Here is a 20,595-nt window from a genome sequence, read left to right as displayed (position 1 = left end):
TGGCCGCCTGTCTGATTAGTATAATGTTATGAGGATCAGGACTATAGCTCTAACTTCTCATCACTTATTTACTTAAGTTTTAGCGTCATTTGACATGTCTTTTTTGCATTAGGAATACTGGGCGCCAAGCGTCCATGTTACCTTATATATTAAGGCATATTTTGGTGACGTCACATCATCCTGATAATGTGTTGGGAAACGAAATAAAAAGCCAGTTCCATTATATTAGGCAGCATGTTTGATATCATTATCCACATCTTTACTTTTGAAATTTTCCTCATCTATCATACATCTATCATCGGGCTCAGGTGTTTGTTTCCTGAAGAATGGAGGAAAGCTATCACCGACCTTGCTCTGTCCTTCCTACCTGATCTGCCGACAGTTTCTCCCGTATAACCGGGCACCAATCAGACACGAAACCTTCCCTTCCATTGTTGATGCCGTAAAGCCTCTAATGGACAATTGCCTTGCGGACCGCCATATTACAAAGGCGCTATGGGCGTACATCGAATCACTTTAAGTTACAAGTTAGGTACTCGGTCTTTATATTTCATTTGAAAAAAAAAAATCATCCAAAGCATTGATAAGCAAAGGAAAACCGTTCCAAATGACTTCCAAACCTTTTTTTTACACAAAAAAAGATGTAGAAAAATAATCACACCCGGTGGGATTCGAACTCATGATCACTGTGGATGCACCGTCCAGTACCCACTAGACTACAGCTAGTGACTCACAAAACTAAGTTGTTTTAAACATTAAATTATTGCATAATCGCTTAACCTCATTACAGCGCCCTCTAGCATAATTCTCTGTATGGTTACCAGTTAAGACTTCAAATAAGTGCATCTGGAGCCCCACAAGTGTTTTTTTTTTTGCGCGTTTCTATTATTTTCTGGCACCGAGTGATGCATAACATGAGAACAGGACATGTTGCTGGTTAAAATAATGCCATCAACTAAGTGACGCATCTAATGGGGAAATGACAAAATGTATAACATAATTTCAGTGCATATTATCTTACTGTGAGTGAAAAACGTCTACAAAAGACGTGTTCTATATTAGCATTGTTAATTCATGTATGTGATTTGATTGAGCTTTGAACTGCGAAAACAAAAATCAGTTTCGTTCATTTTCCAGCAAACTTTTCATTTGTAAATGCACATTGCCACCAGCAATTGCTATCACCCCTCTCGTCGGAATGGAAATTCCCACCCGATGCGGTGACCAGATATTCACATTATTTTGTCTCTTTCCGGACATATACACTCGATTCGCCGCAAGGAACCAAACATAACAACCAAACGCACAAAATTGCAGACATTCGACATAGTACTCAGTACTTTTGTGAAACGTCGTGGAAGAATATTCGAAAACGGATATTTTCTTGAAAGAAAGTGCGAGATCACTTTGGTATTAACAAGTTGTCGCTGTTAGGAATTCATGTGACGCTTTCAGATAATGTTAGGCGATTATTGATACGGATGCTTCTTCATATCAAGTAAGCTCATCTTTATTGTTCTCAGAGATGTACTTGGTGCAAGCATGTTTTGTATTAATTTTATTACTGCCAAGTTGCGACTGCCTGGCCCGGAGATGTGTATCTTACTCCAAGCCAGGGGATGTCGTCATTGGCGGATTGTTTCCTATCCATTACGTGGCCGGGCCGGGGCAGTGTACGGACCGTCAATCGCGATGGGGGACCATGCTCTCCGAAGCCATGATCTACGCCGTAGAACAGATCAACCGGCGGGAGGATGTCCTGCCGAATGTCACGCTGGGCTACGACATCAGGGATGATTGTCGTTCCGACGACGTAGCCCTGTGGCACGCCTTAGCGCTTGTCAACGCCTTGAATCCCAACGAGACGTCGGGGTTGTGTCAGGCACAGCACGGGGCCAAAGTCTTGGGCATCGTCGGTACGTCAGAAACCGATACAAGCATCGTAGTCACCAAGGCGGCCGCCATGTACAAAGTGCCACTGGTCTCCTATGCCGCCGCCGGTGACGAGTTGGGAGACAACTTCCGATTTCCATATTTCCTTCGAACTGTGCCGGAAAACTCTTTGCAGGTGGGTTCAATGTAGCATTCACTCAGGCTCTCACTAAACATAAGGAAATCAGATTAAAATGTATAGGATTGGCAAAATATCACGGGGGTCGGCCGGTAGGCCTGGGTAGGAGCTTGCACATAATAATAAATAGCCTGCGGTGTCCGACGCAGGTGACAGGAACAAATTATGCATAGAGGAAAGTCATCGACTACTATTTTGAGATGCTATAATCTCTTATACAATGGTTCCATTGTCTATTTAATACGATTTTAAACTAAAGGAAGATTTGCTTCTCTCTGTGTTATATCTTTTACGTAAAGCCATTTCTGTATGTTCTCTATGTAAATGCCCAATGTTCAATAACGAATAGACAAATTCCTAAATAACATCCACAGTTTTCTCTAATTAAATTGGATGTGAGTGGTCCCAGAATTCCTACCGTGGCGTTGCACCAAAAGCATAGTTTTTGTTCATCTTAGTAGCCTTTCTCTTGTGCCCTCCGCTTTTGTTTGAAACTGAGTACATGTACCACCTCCAGAAATCGGGGCCCTCCTGGTGCCCTCCTGGACATTGGACCGTAGTTTCGCAACTGTACACGTAAATTGGTCTTTTAAAATGTATATGCCCTTTAAAACATTCCGATCCAGAGACTTTATATCTTGAACCTAACTTTCACTGATGAAATTTGGCAAATGTTATTAGTCACTTAAATAAGCTGTACTGTCTCAGAATGAAAAGTGGTGGGCAGCCGTGTTAGTCAGGCAGAATTTAGCACGTTAAATGACTAACTTGAATGATAATTGTACACAGAACTCACACATCAACCCACTTTTGTGTGTGACAGGTTCGGGCAATGCTAGATATCATTTACACCCTTGGTTGGGTCTATGTGTCGCTGCTCCATTCTGTCGAGTCGGATTATCTTCTTAGTGCGCTCCGATTTCAAGAGATAGCAGCAGACTATAAGATCTGTGTGGCCTACTCAGCAGCCATCAGGACGACGGCAGATGACAAGGAAGTGAACCAAATCGTGGCCAACTTGGACCGGTACCCCAAGGCCAAAGTAGTGGTTGTCATTGGAGACAAATTCACCGGCCAGAAAGTCATGCGAGCCGGTCAGAAGGCCGGGATGGTTGGCCGGTACCAATGGATCGGTGGGTCTCGATGGGGTTACCTGATGAAAGAGGAGGGACTAGCTGATATCTCCGACGGAGCCATCTTCGTCAGAAGCTACAGTGTGCCCGTGGCGGGCTTTGAGGCATTTGCCCGGGCCAAAGAGCCATTCGAGCCCTACGTCTCCCCTTGGTATAAAGACTTGGCCGTGAATTGGATGCAGGACAACAACTGCATCAACATAACAGATTGCCCTCTGCACGTTGGTGACTCGGGAGCGCAGGTCGTCGACAGCGTGCACGCCATCGCGTTTGCCTTCCATAACGTGATGATGGAAAGCTGCGCCAATGTCAGCGATTGTCAAGTCGGTGATATCGCTACGGAGGAGGAGTTTCTGCAGAAACTCCTGGCTGTCAATTTCACCGCAGTAGACGGAGAAGCCGTCCATTTCGACAGCTCGGGCAACTCCGGTGGCAAGTTCAACGTCACAAACCTGAGGGAAGACAGCGGAGAGCACCAGGTCGGACTGTGGCATTCGGCTCCCAAGACGGTCGGCGAACGCCTGGAGATCAAGCAGGATAAGATTCGATTCCTCAACAAGAGCTGGAGTCGGCCCGCCTCGATCTGCGTCGAGGAGTGTAGAGCTGGGTATGTGGTTGTGCCGTTGGAAGACAAATGTTGCTGGGGATGTAAGGCGTGTTCACCGAATGAAATCGTGGTAAGTTAACACTACTTTACCAACAGGAGGTGCCAAACATTATATAACAGAACCCATACATTGAGATGACGTAGCCAGCTTTGTTTCATATTATAATTTAGTGGATGCGGCGAAAGCCATGCCGGTTCGATATTGGTGTATATCGCAATACCATCATCATCCAACATGGGTTTCAGTGTCGCAACAAATTAAAAGAAACAGAGGTTCGCATGTACTTAAGAGTGACTTAAGGCCAGACGGTTTGGTTGAAGGACTACATTAATATTGGTTTTTAACGAAAGTCATTTGTCACTTTTTTTTTTAAAGGACTGACGTTTTATGTGTGGCATATTGTGCTAAACTGGGTCTATTTGCTGAAACCTTGCTCTAAAACAAAACTAAAAGAAATCGGGTTAAGCCTATGACTACTCTGGTCAAATTGTGGTTGTGTTGACCACCAAAATGGTTAACGTTGCAGTGAGTATGGCACGCCAAAGCGGAATTTATTCAACCCTGCTCGGCAGCTGCCAACATTATAAAATACATCACAACCTTTTTTAAAAAGTATGTCAACATTGTAAAAAATATGTCAACATTTTAAAAAATATGTCAACATTGTAAACAATATGTCAACATTCCAAAAACTTATGTCAACATTTAAAAAATATTTGTCAACATTTCAAAAACGTATGTCAACATTTTAAAAATATATGTCAACATTTCAAAAATATATGTCAACATTTAAAAAAATATGTCAACATTTAAAAAAAAATTATGTCAACATTTTAAAAAAATATGTCAACATTGTAAACAATATGTCAACATTTCAAAAACGTATGTCAACATTTAAAAAATATATGTCAACATTTCAAAAACGTATGTCAACATTTAAAAAATATATGTCAACATTTAAAAAATATATGTCAACATTTTAAAACAATATGTCAACATTTAAAAAAAAAAAAATTGTTCTGATTAATTAACTAGAAATTACATGTCAACATTTGCCAAAACTACCTACTACTTGTTGACAAATATATGTGTCAACCCATCCTGCGACAAAGTTCACTTAAAATACATGTCAACATTTCGTCCAAGAATATGTGTCAACACTACCCGATGAAAAATATATGCCAACATTCACGTGACCGCCACGACGGAGTACATGCGCGAAGTATGCTGCGCTAGCACCCGGTGTCACGGTCTCACTTCTCCGGCGTGCTGGATTCTCCGGGTGAATGCAGCGGATAATTGAGCACGTTACAGTGCACGTTACATGAGCACGATACATGCTCATGTGTCCGCTGTGCTTACTTTTCCTCGGGCGGTGCTATGGAGTCTACCAAATCCACCCAAGAGGGTGCAGTGAACTAATTCAAGTGAAAATTTCTACGCGAGCTGATTAGCATAAAAAGTGACCCCACAGTTTCTTTTGAAAACGGAGACCGTTTGGCTTAAAAAAACGGTGGAATTGTGTAAATGTAGCCAAGGATCAACTCTCTGGTTTTGGGGCTTCCATCTGAGGGCAGGCTTGATAAAATTACGGTTGAAAAATGGGTCCGATTTGCCTGAGAAAGTGGAAGGATGCCACTTGTAAAACGGCTACATGCAGGCTTGGGAACTAGGACTTTTCGGGAGGTGATTTTGTACGGCGCTTCATGAGTGCCATCCACTTCTTTATTTACTCAGATAATTCATCACGTCATGTTGACATATCGCCGAGAGTAAGGCGATTTAATCACATAATTGTATCGCCCAGTCGACTTACCGAAGTCGACTTGTCCAAATGCATTATCTCTCCAAGTCGACTTCCAGAAGTCGACATGACGATTTTTCCAGAGGCATTATCTCATTTTCTCTCCAAGTCGTCTTCCATAAGTCGACATGACGACTTGTCCAGATGTATTATTTCGTCAAGTCGACTTTCCGAAGTCGAGATGACGACTTGTCCAGATGTATTATCTCGCCAAGTTGACTTCTCGAAGTCGAGATGACGACTTGTCCAGATGAAATATCTCGCTAAGTCGACTTCCTGAAGTCGAGATGACAACTTGTCGAGGTAGATTATCTTGCCAAGTCGACTTACGATGTGAAGATGATGACATGCAAAAATCTCGTTCTGCATGGATATCCCGTTTTTTGAAGCATTGTCGTGGATTCTTTCTTGTTCGTCGGTGCATTTGAGGTTTTCCCCACCCGTTCTTATATGAACAATAAACTGGCAGAGGAACAAGAGATAAACTGTAGGGTATTGATTTGATCTGGGTCGAAGTTGATTTGTGTTTTTTTATTTTCATCTTGTTTTAAATTACTCCCCCAAGCTTCGTAGGAAATCCCACCTCTGCCTTGTTTTCCCCTATTTATCCCGTTGAAAAGTAATTCACTTCACGTTAAACATTAACAATCATAAATTTAAAAAAATGTGTTTATTGACAGGTTACATAAAACTTGTTGCTTTCTTAAATGACACTAACAAATTCAAGATTTGCTTTTAATCATATTTAGATCATATTATGATAAAACGACTCTCATGGCTTAAATTGGTATATTGGAAATTTAGCAAAACTCTTGTCTGATATATTACGAGAAATGATTTGATAAAGATATCACTATAAACACTCTTATTGTCAACACTAAGTCAATGTTTTATATAGGACATTAGCTTATGATTAGCCTTAGCACACTAAAATCACACTGTGATCATCACATTATGATAAAGTTCTGTTCCTAGCAATATAGAAGTTGTTCACTTTTAAAATGAGGCATCGGCCTCAATATTACTGTGACGTTATTCTGATGTCATGAAGTATGAAATTACAAGCGATTTTAAATCACAAATTGACCTAAATCGTTAAGGCTGAGAAAATCCCTCGGGAAGAATGAAATTTTGTCACACATGTAATTCAAATTCCCAAGAACCTAAACAATTTCCCTATTAATAAGTTAATGATACTTTCCTCATTGACGAAAGACACCAGGTGGAAAACGCTAAAAGAGAGTACTTTTTTGTTCATAGGTATTAACAGTCAGTGGCTTGAGGTTTAACCTAATTCCGGTGGGTGGGTGGGGTGGGGCACATGGGTGCACACAATTTTTAATGGGGCACTGAAGGCAAATGACAGTTTTTTGTTCATTTCAAGATTTTAAACGGGGAGCGCCGGGCGGGGGGGGGGGGGGGGGGGTATGGCACGGACATTTGTTGTGGGGGGGGGGCACAACCCAGTTACGCCACTGATAGTACCGGTATGTTTTACCTTTTTTTCAAGAAATGAAAAAGAATTATAACTGTAAATATATGTCAGCATGTTTTTTAATATCCTTCCTTTATCACCATGCAAACGCCGGTCATATTTTACAGCATAACCGGCTAATTCGACAATATTATACTTTTATCACACCTGCCTGTAAGTTGCGCAAAAGGAACGTTTTCCATTTGGAATGTTGTTGTCAGTCTCTCTTTTTGGAAAAGCCGAATATATTGGTTAATAGGACATGAAGCAAACCGCCATGCGAGTGGTCGGTCGGTTTCAGAGTACAGGTTACTGATGAGGCTACCGTGTATGCGGTGCTCAACCGATACCGATTCGCAAGGCTTTCTGCCGGCTTCTCCTTGCAGGGGAGTCAAAAAAGAAAATGATGAATTTGAAAATATTAAAAAATATTCGGCTTGCTCAATTTTATTATGAAAAAATGATAAAGTACATCTTATTGACTTTTAACTGTGAAAATTTCATGTCATTTGCATACTTTATTCCCGCGTTATGTCTAAAACAAGATAAGTTTGCGGTAGCACCATGTGAATAAATCTCTTTTGTATGTGTGGTTCTGAAAAGAACCGAGTGACTCAACGTTTCGAACAGTATGCTCTGCCCGTCGTCAAGAGAATGTTATTCACATGGTGCTACCGCAAACTTTTCTTGTATTACTCTTAGTATCAGTGTTGTAGGTCTCGAGACCGGTCTCGGTCTCGGTCTCGGTCTCGAGACCACTTTTTGCCGGTCTCGGTCTCGGTCTCGGTCTCGGGAGCTGTGGTCTCGGTCTTGGTCTCGGTCTCGGTCCCCTTTGGTCTCGATATTTTGGCTGGTCTCGAGTCGAGACCAGCCAAAAAGTTAGGGGGCGGATTCCGCCCCCGGCCCTTTTAGGGTTAAGTAAAGAATCAGTTTAGGGCAAATGTGACTGCAGTGTGATGCTAATGGACATGTCTCTCATCACTTCCTAGTGAGTGAGGCATAGTCCAGTAACCATTGCTCCTCTTCTTATTTCTCGTTTTTATTGTGGGACGATCTGTTGAAACAAGCACTTTATAGCCATCCTCATTGATTCCAAATACAACTGAGATTTAAATCTTATGAATCAAGACTGAAACATTATTTTTACCGTCAGATTTTGTATTTTGAATATGGGGAACAAATTCAACTCTTTTCCCCTAGAAATATTGGTGATTTTTTTCTATTTTCCTTTTCAATTTTTCCTTTATTCGTGGAGGCGGGAAAACGTTGTTTTTTTTCATTATATTTATTAATGGATATTCATCAATTCGTAGACCGTTAAATTGGTATTAGTGGTGGACAGCTGAATTTTGTGATCTCTTTATTAAAATAGACACGACTTGAAAATAGAGTATGCAAATTACGTGAAATGTTCACAGTTACTACTCAATAACATGTTCTTTATCCCAATTGTATTTTTTTACAAAATGGAGCGTGCCATTTTTTTTTTTTATACAGTCACTTTTTTTTGACTCGCCATGTATTCATCTTTTCATCTGTGATAAACACAAATTGAGCTACTGCCATAGTCACACAAAAATAGAGTCTAACTGCCTGCCTCGTCTCCTTCCTAAATGTCAATTGCATTTGCATGAGTCGAGAAGAATTGTGTTCCATTAATCGCTATATGCTGTTTACGGCCATCACAATAAACTATTAATATATTGGCAATATGTCGTACTTGTTAATCACTAAAATATTCAAGTAAATCGCCCGGCAAAGTAGCCGATGCAGGCGATACGCTGACACGGTTCAAAACACGGAGAGGCGTGCGCACTGAGCCATGAATCCCAAAAGTACATCTCGCCCACCACATTCAGTTTGTGACAGCGCCCTTCTATTGTGTCGGCCATATTCTCAAATAGGCTAATGGTGATGATGACGGCGGGCTGAATAACAGAAGATAGATCAGGCAAATATGGTTCATCAATCTTCTATAGTATATGTAACGTTATTGACATTAAACAAAAATAAAGTGGCATTACATTTCAGCCTTAGCCAGGCCTTCTTCAGAGGTAAATGACAGATGAACAAGAAACAAACATGTAGGGGACACACAAACATGCAGGGTTGGAAGGAGAATCACAAAGAGGGATGTGGGGGGGAGGGGGGCAGACCAATCCATATCTGGCCACCATCTCTCATTTTTTTTGTCTACATGTACAAATCTATATTCCATGACTGAAATAAATCAATATTTTCTTGCTCCAATTTTTTTTCGAATCAGGTTTACAAGGAGGTCCAATGTAAAATTAAAGTTGCATTTAAATATCCGTTAGTGGTCATTGCTGAAACCAAGGAGTGGCTGTGGAGTTTAGGGTCCGAGTTCCCATAACAGATGAAACATCCACCTTTAACTTTTTTACTTTTGTCAAGTTTCAACATGTTCAAGTTTTGCAAAAACTAGTACAAATTGTCGTACTCTTAAGTTAGAGTTTCTTCATCAGATTTACACTTTATAGTAGTTAAACAATAATTGTAAAAAAAACAAAAAATTAAAGTGGCAAAAATATATGGAGTTCATCAAATAAGGTTTTCCCCTTCTTTAAATTAGGTTGCTTCCAATTTTTTTAATTGATTGTGACAAAAACAAATTCTGTTGCCATGTTGTAATTAATGGCATGAAGCAAACACGAAGAGCACTCGCATGACACAATTAAGCAGGTACAAGTGATTCCTAACTTTCAATCACTTCCTTCACATCCCCATGAACATCAACATCTCAAGGACAGACTGTTCAGCTGTAATTAGTGTCTTGTTGTTTATTTAGATTATTGTTATTTATTATCCGCGGTCTCGGTCTCGGTCTCGGTCTCGGACCATTTCGGTCTCGGTCTCGGTCCGCCTTGAGGGGCTGGTCTCGGTCTCGGTCTCGGTCTCGCAACTTCAGGTCTCGGTCTTGGTCTCGGTCTCGGACTATCCGGTCTCGACTACAACACTGCCCCTAAGGGAATTTTTGGAACCAGACTAAAGCTGCTGCAACCTCATTCCGCCGAGAGCTGGAGGTAATCGAACTCGTTGGTCCGTGAATCTTGATATAGCTTGTATTCATAGATTTTTTTAAAATGTTGACATAATTTTTGTTTAATGTTGACATATTTTTTTAAAATGTTGACATATATTTTTGAAATGTTGACATATATTTTTTAAATGTTGACATACGTTTTTGAAATGTTGACATATTGTTAACAATGTTGACATATTTTAAAAAATATTGACATAATTTTTTTTTAAATGTTGACATATTTTAAAAAAATGTTGACATATATTTTTTAAATGTTGACATAAGTTTTTGAAATGTTGACATATATTTTTTTAAATGTTGACATATATTTTTTAAATGTTGACATATTGTTTACAATGTTGACATATTTTTTAAAATGTTGACATATTTTTTTTTAAATTTTGACATATTTTTAAAAAATGTTTACATATATTTTTTAAATGTTGACATAAGTTTTTAAAATGTTGACATATATTTTTTAAAATGCTGACATATATTTTTTAAATGTTGACATACGTTTTTGAAATGTTGACATATTGTTTACAATGTTGACATACTTTTTTAAAATGTTGACATATTGTTTACAATGTTGACATACTTTTTAAAAATGTTGACATATATTTTACAATGTTGACATACTTTTCAAAAAAGTTGTGATGTATTTCATCATGTTGGCAGTTGCCGTGCAGGGTAGAATAAATTCCGCTTTGGCGTGCCATAAGTGAGCTGTGCTGTCTTCAATGTTACATGTAAGGGATTCTTGTTTTTTTTCTGCAATCACCCAAGACAGGAGACAGGAAGGATGCTCATTTCAGTGCATAATATTGTACGATTGCTCATTTTTGTGTCTCTGTCAATTCGTAGTTATAGCTGACTGGTTGCCCATGCCCGACTTGGTAGCTCGTGCTTTCGATTCTCTGTCGAACAGGTCAATCACACACAGTGCTACCGGTGTCCAACCAAGGAGAGGCCGGACGCCAACCGGACCTATTGCCTGCCCATCATTCCCTCCACCATCAGCTGGACGGAGACGCCGGTCCTGATCATCCTGGTGCTGTCCGGGTTTGGAATCGTCCTGTGCTCGCTGACCATCACTGGCCTGTTCGTGTACGGAAAGCACCCTCTGATCAAGGCCAGTAGTCGGGAGCTGTCTAGCATTAACGTGGCTGGTCTCACCCTGACGTTCCTGACCTGCGTGGTGCTGCTGGTAAAGCCCACCCGTGCTTCTTGCATTACTGTGGAACTTGTGCTTGCTCTGTGCAGCACGCTGATCTACGCGCCCACCTTGCTGAAGGTAAAACAGTGTTTTGAATTAGAATCAGTTTTGAAAGACACTTTATACCAAGTTTTAACCACACCCTTAGTGCACGAAATGTTCAGAGGTGTGATTTCTGATACATGTTGAAACAAAGCGCAGATTTCCGTAATTGGATTTTTAAAAAATAATCAACCATGACGGTTCTTTTCTGCGCGTTTTCGACCCAGATGACCATTTTTTTCTTCAAATTTGACCAAACCAAAACTAAACCTAACCAAAATCGATCCTGGCCAATCTCCCCGTTAATGTGAACTAAATCCGGTATCAAGGACAGTATCACTACCATGTCACCCATTCCATCTGCTTGGTTTTGGCCAACTGGACGAGAGATAAAAAAAGTATCCTTGCTTTGAATTAATAGCTGTTAATTAATCACTTAATGCCCGCTTGCAGGTGATTCGGATCTTTCGCATCTTTCGAAAAGCCCGCAAGTCGACCCAGAGGCCCAAGTTCATCAGCCCTAAGCATCAAGTCATCGCTTGTCTGACTCTCCTCGCAATCCAGGTACGTTCCTTGCTTTCAGAATCTTCTCCGTTTTGACCTTATCATGACCGTAAACTGAGTTTGTGCATGACCACTGACACACCCTTGTAAACTTACCACCATGTTGCTGTACAGGGCAAATGCACAGGGTAATAATGGATTCGTGAAAATATATTGAACATTGCCAGATTGGTTTTGTCTTCAAGGATGGTTTATATGCTTCCATTATTACCTTACTCTGCAGTCACGGAGGACTGATCACTGTTCACTGAAAAATTGCCCGGGTTAATTTTACCCAAGCAAGGGTGAAAACTGCAACTACCCAAAATTGGGTTGTCCTTTACCCAATATTGTTAAGGTTAGAAATTTTGTTAAATTCAACCAAAACTTGCAGTCATACCAGACTAAATCTAATTTGGTCAAGTTTGGTCAAGCACAAACCAATCTTGGGTAGTTGCTTTTTTCACCCTTGGTAGGGCAAAATTAACCCAGGCAATTTTTCAGTGTTGGTTTACAAACAGAAGAATAAGAAACCCTTTTTGTGCTAAGTTGGGCTGATTTAGTGGTGCATGAGCTGGCAAAAAAGTGCGCATTTCAGCTGTGTGAATTGTGTGGGTATTCGCTTTCAACACAGCTCATCTCACTGACTGCTCAGAATTAGACGACTTGGCAAAAGATGGTTTTTACCTTCTGTTTCCAAATCAATGATATTTTGTAATCAACCATGCCTTCAGGGGTGCAGGTGAGGTATCAATGGAAAGCTGTTAAACCACGCTTTCACGTCAAACCACATTGGTAGTGTTCCAGTTTATAAATTTAACATACTAATCCATGAGCTTCGGATTGCCTTTTTTGATATACCCAGTTCAGCAGACTGCAGCATTCACAATAAGCAACTACGCTACTCATGCATAATGTTTGTCCAGTAACCAAAACCGAAAATGCTCTTTTGCATGGTCACATGAAAACTACGCTGGGCACGGGTTTGTTAACTTGACCCACTCTCGACGCTTAAAATACGTTTACCTTCCCCCTCCTGTGTATCTCAACAATACTGCTGACAATCTCACGGCCTGGAATCTGCGATGAATTCTCTAATTTGTAATTGTGGGACGTAATTGCATACTGAGATCTATTTTTGCAGATTTTTCAAAATTCAATACGGACGAATTTTAAGTTTAGTATCCAGGCTGAGCCATCCAGTGCTAAGCCACTGTAGGACCAACCTCGTCCCTAGTACTCACTTTATTTCCAACCTAGTTTCCAATAGTAAGCCCTGGATAGGAAACCTTCTTCCTGAATCCTGATTCGTTACCGCAATTGGCTAGTAATGGATTTTTATCGTTCACTTGGTGCTATTATTCACAACGTGCAGTACGTGTTTTCGCGATCATTCGTCCACGCCTTCTCGAAAATCCTAATTTCCTTTCCAAATTGCTCATCTCAATATGAAATGTGATACTGCATGTTGTCTCGATATAAGATCGTAACTGTTTAATTCAAAAAATCGTGTTTTCGTAACTTACGCCGTGCTCGCGCTGCGACGAATTGACTCTGTTTTTTTTTTTTTACCCCAGACATCGCATACAAAAACAAACGCTAATGTAACGCATATCCAGGCACCAGACTGTTCCTCATTTGCATACGTGTTCAAAAATCTTGCACATGCAAATGATCCAATACCAGGGTGAGAGAGCAGGTAGTGATGGGCGCGTACTGTTCGACACCCTGGGGACGAGGTTGCTGTAGGACATCTTCATATTACAAGTCACAAAAATGGCTGGAAAAGCCTTTCGCACCTTACCGCCGATAGGACGCTACTCGTAACTTAGCTTATGTTTTTGTTTCGCTGGAAACTTGGAACTAGTAATAGGCCTATACCGTGTCGTCGTGACTATACGGTTTATGCCTCTGCAATGAAAATAGTATTATTATATTAACGTGATATGAAAATAACGACCAAAAACAGTAACTTGAATGAAGTGAATTGTAGTGAACATGAACATGAGTAAACACGATTTCACATAAGCAGATAATTTAAGTTATAAACACCCAACATTGAGGCAACATCAGTATTATTGGTTATAACTTGGGAAATGGAGTATAAGACCGGAAACAAAACGAGAGAAAAAATCACCTCAGACATAATTATTTGCCGAGCTACAAAAGATTAATAATGCTCTTGTTCAGAAGACAATCCCTCACACGACACTCGTTACCTTGATGATTGTATCGAAGGGAATGATGACTTAAGAGCAAACATCAGTCAAAACAGATCGCGTTATAGTTATGCATTAACTGGAAAAGACACGACAGTTCCCACCTTGTCTCCTCCAAAACTGTGTCAGGTGTGACATAGAGTGTAAATCTGAGAGGGGGGAAAAAGATTGGCTGCAGACCGTAGCGACTATACTGAGCGACCATGGGAGACGGACAGTTTTCGTAGCAACGCTGACTGCAACTATAGACACTGTCAAGGGGGAGAGCCAGTGATGGAACGACTTTACGCCATGCAGGAATAGCGTTATTATGGAAGAGGAGCACTGTGTGGAGAGGCAATTGCACATCTCCTCGGTAGGGGACACTCAAAAACGTTGGACAAATGGGGTTTTTTTTGGGCCAAATGTTGGTGAACATACCAACAGTGTACACATTTGGGCAAATTTTCCCAAAAAAGTGATGTCATTACCCGAATCAACTTTTAATTAAATCAATTTCATGCAAATTCTGGGCACATAACATTGTCTGCTATAGTGTTTAAAGCTATAGTCCATCATTTGCAGCCATCCGAAAAGTAACTGGCGTAATTGTTGTTGAAAAACAAACTTGGTTGAAAGATAGTAAGGGAACTAAACTCCCTGTGAAATTATTCTTTCTGGGAAGCTGTCATTTTGAAGTAATCAACGAAAGACGGCCTTTCGAGACACTGGGGAGGGAAACTTGCTTCCTGTAATCTGATTCGATCCCGCAGTACCAAGTAATCAATTGGCCTTATTCACGAGTCGGCCATATTGGATTGAGAGTGAGGTAAAATCTTGATATTTTGAACTTGTGTAGAGAAATGAAAGCAAGTTAATTACTATTCATAAATACCTCAGACAGTTTAGCTATTCCTATTGGTCGAGAGCCCGTCACGTGGCCGGTCTTAAACGGATGATAAAGACATGGCTAGCTGGTCTTAAACACTTTTCCAGTGTCACAATAAAATGTGGACTCCTAAAAATCCAGTGCCTCTTACCGTTTCATTGGTTGAACGTTCACAATCCTCACGTAGGCATGCGCAACACTACAAGCGAGTCAGAATTGTATAGTTCTAAATTCAAAACGCAACGCCCCAGGTGCGTTCTGCGTGACATCGCGCAGAACATGTTACGCGCGCGCCAATCTCCATAAAAGGGTTGTTTACATCTTACTCGCCAGCTGAACACTCCATTATTTTGCTAGAGGGATGTTTCAAAAAGCATGAAGTGAACTTGTTGAACAAAATCGGGATTTTTTGAACGAATTATTTGATATTTTTTTACGGATAAGGTATTTATGAATGGGAATAAATATGTGCTCGGTCGGTATTTATCACTCTGTTTAATACCGCTTAGAGTCTGGGTGCGAATAATTACCCTCGCCTCCGGCTCGGGTAATTATCAGCACCCAGACTCTAAGCGGTATTAAACGAGTGATAAAAACCTCCGGAGCACACATTTATTCCCTTAATTAATTCCAGTCTGCTTTACTTAATAATTTTAAATTTGTAATTAAACGTTCCCTAATGTTTAGAGCCAGATTTAAAAAAAAATTACAATAAAATAAGGCAGCATTGTGCCTGCATCAGTGTTGTAGTCGAGACCGGATAGTCCGAGACCGAGACCAAGACCGAGACCTGAAGTTGCGAGACCGAGACCGAGACCGAGACCAGCCCCTTCAAGGCGGACCGAGACCGAGACCGAAATGGTCCGAGACCGAGACCGAGACCGAGACCGCGGATAATAAATAACAATAATCTAAATAAACAACAAGACACTAATTACAGCTGAACAGTCTGTCCTTGAGATGTTGATGTTCATGGGGATGTGAAGGAAGTGATTGAAAGTTAGGAATCACTTGTACCTGCTTAATTGTGTCATGCGCGTGCTCTTCGTGTTTGCTTCATGCCATTAATTACAACATGGCAACAGAATTTGTTTTTGTCACAATCAATTAAAAAAATTGGAAGCAACCTAATTTAAAGAAGGGGAAAACCTTATTTGATGAACTCCATATATTTTTGCCACTTTAATTTTTTGTTTTTTTTACAATTATTGTTTAACTACTATAAAGTGTAAATCTGATGAAGAAACTCTAACTTAAGAGTACGACAATTTGTACTAGTTTTTGCAAAACTTGAACATGTTGAAACTTGACAAAAGTAAAAAAGTTAAAGGTGGATGTTTCATCTGTTATGGGAACTCGGACCCTAAACTCCACAGCCCCTCCTTGGTTTCAGCAATGACCACTAACGGATATTTAAATGCAACTTTAATTTTACATTGGACCTCCTTGTAAACCTGATTCGAAAAAAATTTGGAGCAAGAAAATATTGATTTATTTCAGTCATGGAATATAGATTTGTACATGTAGACAAAAAAAATGAGAGATGGTGGCCAGATATGGATTGGTCTGCCCCCCTCCCCCCCCCACATCCCTCTTTGTGATTCTCCTTCCAACCCTGCATGTTTGTGTGTCCCCTACATGTTTGTTTCTTGTTCATCTGTCATTTACCTCTGAAGAAGGCCTGGCTAAGGCTGAAATGTAATGCCACTTTATTTTTGTTTAATGTCAATAACGTTACATATACTATAGAAGATTGATGAACCATATTTGCCTGATCTATCTTCTGTTATTCAGCCCGCCGTCATCATCACCATTAGCCTATTTGAGAATATGGCCGACACAATAGAAGGGCGCTGTCACAAACTGAATGTGGTGGGCGAGATGTACTTTTGGGATTCATGGCTCAGTGTGCACGCCTCTCCGTGTTTTGAACCGTGCCAGCGTATCGCCTGCATCGGCTACTTTGCCGGGCGATTTACTTGAATATTTTAGTGATTAACAAGTACGACATATTGCCAATATATTAATAGTTTATTGTGATGGCCGTAAACAGCATATAGCGATTAATGGAACACAATTCTTCTCGACTCATGCAAATGCAATTGACATTTAGGAAGGAGACGAGGCAGGCAGTTAGACTCTATTTTTGTGTGACTATGGCAGTAGCTCAATTTGTGTTTATCACAGATGAAAAGATGAATACATGGCGAGTCAAAAAAAAGTGACTGTATGAAAAAAAAAAAATGGCACGCTCCATTTTGTAAAAAAATACAATTGGGATAAAGAACATGTTATTGAGTAGTAACTGTGAACATTTCACGTAATTTGCATACTCTATTTTCAAGTCGTGTCTATTTTAATAAAGAGATCACAAAATTCAGCTGTCCACCACTAATACCAATTTAACGGTCTACGAATTGATGAATATCCATTAATAAATATAATGAAAAAAAAACAATGTTTTCCCGCCTCCACGAATAAAGGAAAAATTGAAAAGGAAAATAGAAAAAAATCACCAATATTTCTAGGGGAAAAGAGTTGAATTGTTCCCCATATTCAAAATACAAAATCTGACGGTAAAAATAATGTTTCAGTCTTGATTCATAAGATTTAAATCTCAGTTGTATTTGGAATCAATGAGGATGGCTATAAAGTGCTTGTTTCAACAGATCGTCCCACAATAAAAACGAGAAATAAGAAGAGGAGCAATGGTTATTGGACTATGCCTCACTCACTAGGAAGTGATGAGAGACATGTCCATTAGCATCACACTTGCCCTAAACTGATTCTTTACTTAACCCTAAAAGGGCCGGGGGCGGAATCCGCCCCCTAACTTTTTGGCTGGTCTCGACTCGAGACCAGCCAAAATATCGAGACCAAAGGGGACCGAGACCGAGACCAAGACCGAGACCACAGCTCCCGAGACCGAGACCGAGACCGAGACCGGCAAAAAGTGGTCTCGAGACCGAGACCGAGACCGAGACCGGTCTCGAGACCTACAACACTGGCCTGCATAAATAGTCTGGCGCCATCCCATTCAACAAATAACAATTAATGAAATACTTTCAGGGGACTTGACAAAAATGGCAAACTTGTGAATAAGGCCCATTTATAAGGTATACATGGGTATTCTCTAACGTCCAATGGTTGGGTAAGATTACAACATGACAACTTTGGAAACAGATCGTGTATTTTCCGATCTAACGCTAAGACTGACAGATTGATTCGGTCTGCACCCTGGACACCGCATGCAAAAGACAAACACTGATTGAAAGCAAATGATAACGTATCAAATGATAACGTGCAAGATTTTAAACGTGCAAATGATCCAGTACCAGTGTGAAAGAGCACCTAGTGGGACCGAACTGCTCGATGTCATAGGGACGAGGTTGAGTACTTCGGGAATCGATGAACCCGGCGCGGCGGGGGAAAAAACACGCACGACTTAACAAATTCTAATGTTCATATTCTTAACATAACACATGTAGGCCTATGTTAAGAATATGGACTTAATGTGTTTAAGCCATGCGTGGATATTCTTCTTATGTTGGCCCTGGTCCAATTCGGAGATTGTGGGTAGTGTAATATGCCCTCTATAGTAAACCGTGGTTTGGGGCCCTTGTTTTGATATCAATAGTACTAGGTCATCCGTGATGGTAGAGATGCAAATACGGTATTAATGGAAAGCTGCGTGAACCACCCTTTGAGATGAACCACGTTGAAGTTATTCAAGTTCATAGTGAGAGGAACGCCTAATTGTCATTCTTTCAATTGCTACACACAGGTGATGTTGTCCATTCTGTCGGCTATCCTGGCGCCATCCACACCCGTCGAGTTGATCAGTCAAGTTGGGGAACTGTACCTGGAACTCTTCTGCTCCTTCGGGCCTGGCTTCATCGCCTCCTGTGCCTACAACCTCCTCCTGATCCTAGCCTGTTGCTTCTTCGCCTTTAAGGCCCGCAAGGTGCCCAGCAACTACAACGAGTCCAAGTTCATCGCGGTCAGCGTCTATTCCACCCTGGTGCTGTGCCTGGCCGCGGTGCCCGTCTACGCCACGGCCGTGGCCGCGCTGCACAAGGTGGCCACCGTCTGCTACGCGGTCATTCTCAACGCCTACCTGACCCTGGTCTGCCTCTACCTGCCCAAGTTCTACGCCGTAAAGTTCGTGGGGAGCGATGACACGACTACCAGCGACTGGAGAGGCACCGGTGCTTTTGGCAGGACGGTTATGTCATCCAACAAAATCGCACCGTCCACATCGGGAACCAACGACCCCACGGCGTGAAACAAAGGAGGGAGCGAAATAGCACGGTGAAAATGGAACAAAACATTTTGTTATACCTCGGTAATAGATCGTGATGTTTTATTGGTCGAGAACCGAGCATGTGATGTGCCACAAACACGTATGTATCATGTCAGGGTACACCCCGTGGTACATAAGTGATGCATCCCACGGGGTACATTACCTTGATCGTCCCCACTGTTGAATGTCCCCACTGGTGAACTGTTCAAGTGTTGTATCGCCTTGTAATAATAGAAATAGACCGGGTTAGAGGCTTCAGACAGCGTGCACACGCGCGTACACATGTCGGATGGACGCGCGTGCATAGAACATGGTCGCAGCTGTGATTGGCTCGTAACGGGGCAGGGGGTGATGGATTATTCTATTTAGTAAAAAGGTAAATAAATTTGTGTTTCTGTGCAGTGAAAAAATGTGCGAATATTCATAGTGCAGTAATCACGGATCTTTTCAAAATAGTACTTCCGCTATTACTACACGGCAACTGGAGGAAATCCACAATTTCAGACGCTTGGAATCTATTACCATGGTATAACAAAACATTGTTTTCGCCTCGGTGCCATTTGCACCCTCGGGTGTACAAAACACGATGGACCCCATCACAACAGGCAACAATTGTATAATGATTTGTGATTTAAATTAGTTGATTTCATGAAAAGTTGTAGTCTATTTACTACTTACTACATATTATCACATCCATCTCATATTATAACTCAACTAATAGTCTTTCATTTGTGATATATATGTATATATAATATCTGTCTACGTTGTCTTCATAGCATATGCGATTATGCATTTTAAAAATGTCTGCCTTACAATGTGTCACGGTTCACATTGTAGATAAAAGCTCACTATTACAGTTTTTGATTTAAATGAACAACTTTTAACTTCAATCTTGAATTATGTAATTTTTTTCTGGGCCTTAAAACAATTAAATGAGAAGAAAAACACAACGGTCTAACAATTCAAATAAACAGCTACCTCCACCTCGACATCCGTTGTGACTTCACACAGACACTAGATTTGCTATAGGTAGGGCCTATGTCTATGTATTTCATAAACAGAATATACGAAAATTACAAGAGCTCGGGACAGGAGCAGCGATTTCTTGTCAATATTGGAGGACGGGGGACCAGTCAATAATACAAGGGAGGAGGGGGACTAAAGGGTGGGGAGCTTGACTCCATCTGACTCAAGGGGTGCTGTTCAAACATTTGTTTGAAATCTGTACGCACAGGTATAAGTTATTGGGAGAACATCACCATTGGCGTCCC

General features: G+C 40.9%; 1 protein-coding gene across 1 annotated transcript; it reads left to right on the top strand.

Moving 5' to 3' along the window:
- Positions 1-1,314: 1,314 nt before the first annotated feature.
- LOC119740483 (metabotropic glutamate receptor-like) lies at positions 1,315-19,420 on the top strand. Its single transcript, XM_038215807.1, has 5 exons — positions 1,315-2,068; positions 2,895-3,881; positions 11,062-11,427; positions 11,845-11,955; positions 18,806-19,420. The coding sequence occupies exons 1-5, from the start codon at positions 1,526-1,528 to the stop codon at positions 19,304-19,306; spliced, it is 2,508 nt and encodes an 835-aa protein (XP_038071735.1). The 5' UTR covers positions 1,315-1,525; the 3' UTR covers positions 19,307-19,420.
- The last annotated feature ends 1,175 nt before the right edge of the window (positions 19,421-20,595 follow it).

This window comes from Patiria miniata, unplaced genomic scaffold (assembly GCF_015706575.1).
Source record: "Patiria miniata isolate m_02_andy unplaced genomic scaffold, ASM1570657v1 HiC_scaffold_5, whole genome shotgun sequence".
In the NCBI taxonomy this organism is placed as follows: Eukaryota; Metazoa; Echinodermata; class Asteroidea; order Valvatida; family Asterinidae; genus Patiria; species Patiria miniata.
The sequence above is the reverse complement of the archived record's forward strand: the minus strand, read 5'-3'. Positions and strand labels throughout refer to the sequence as shown.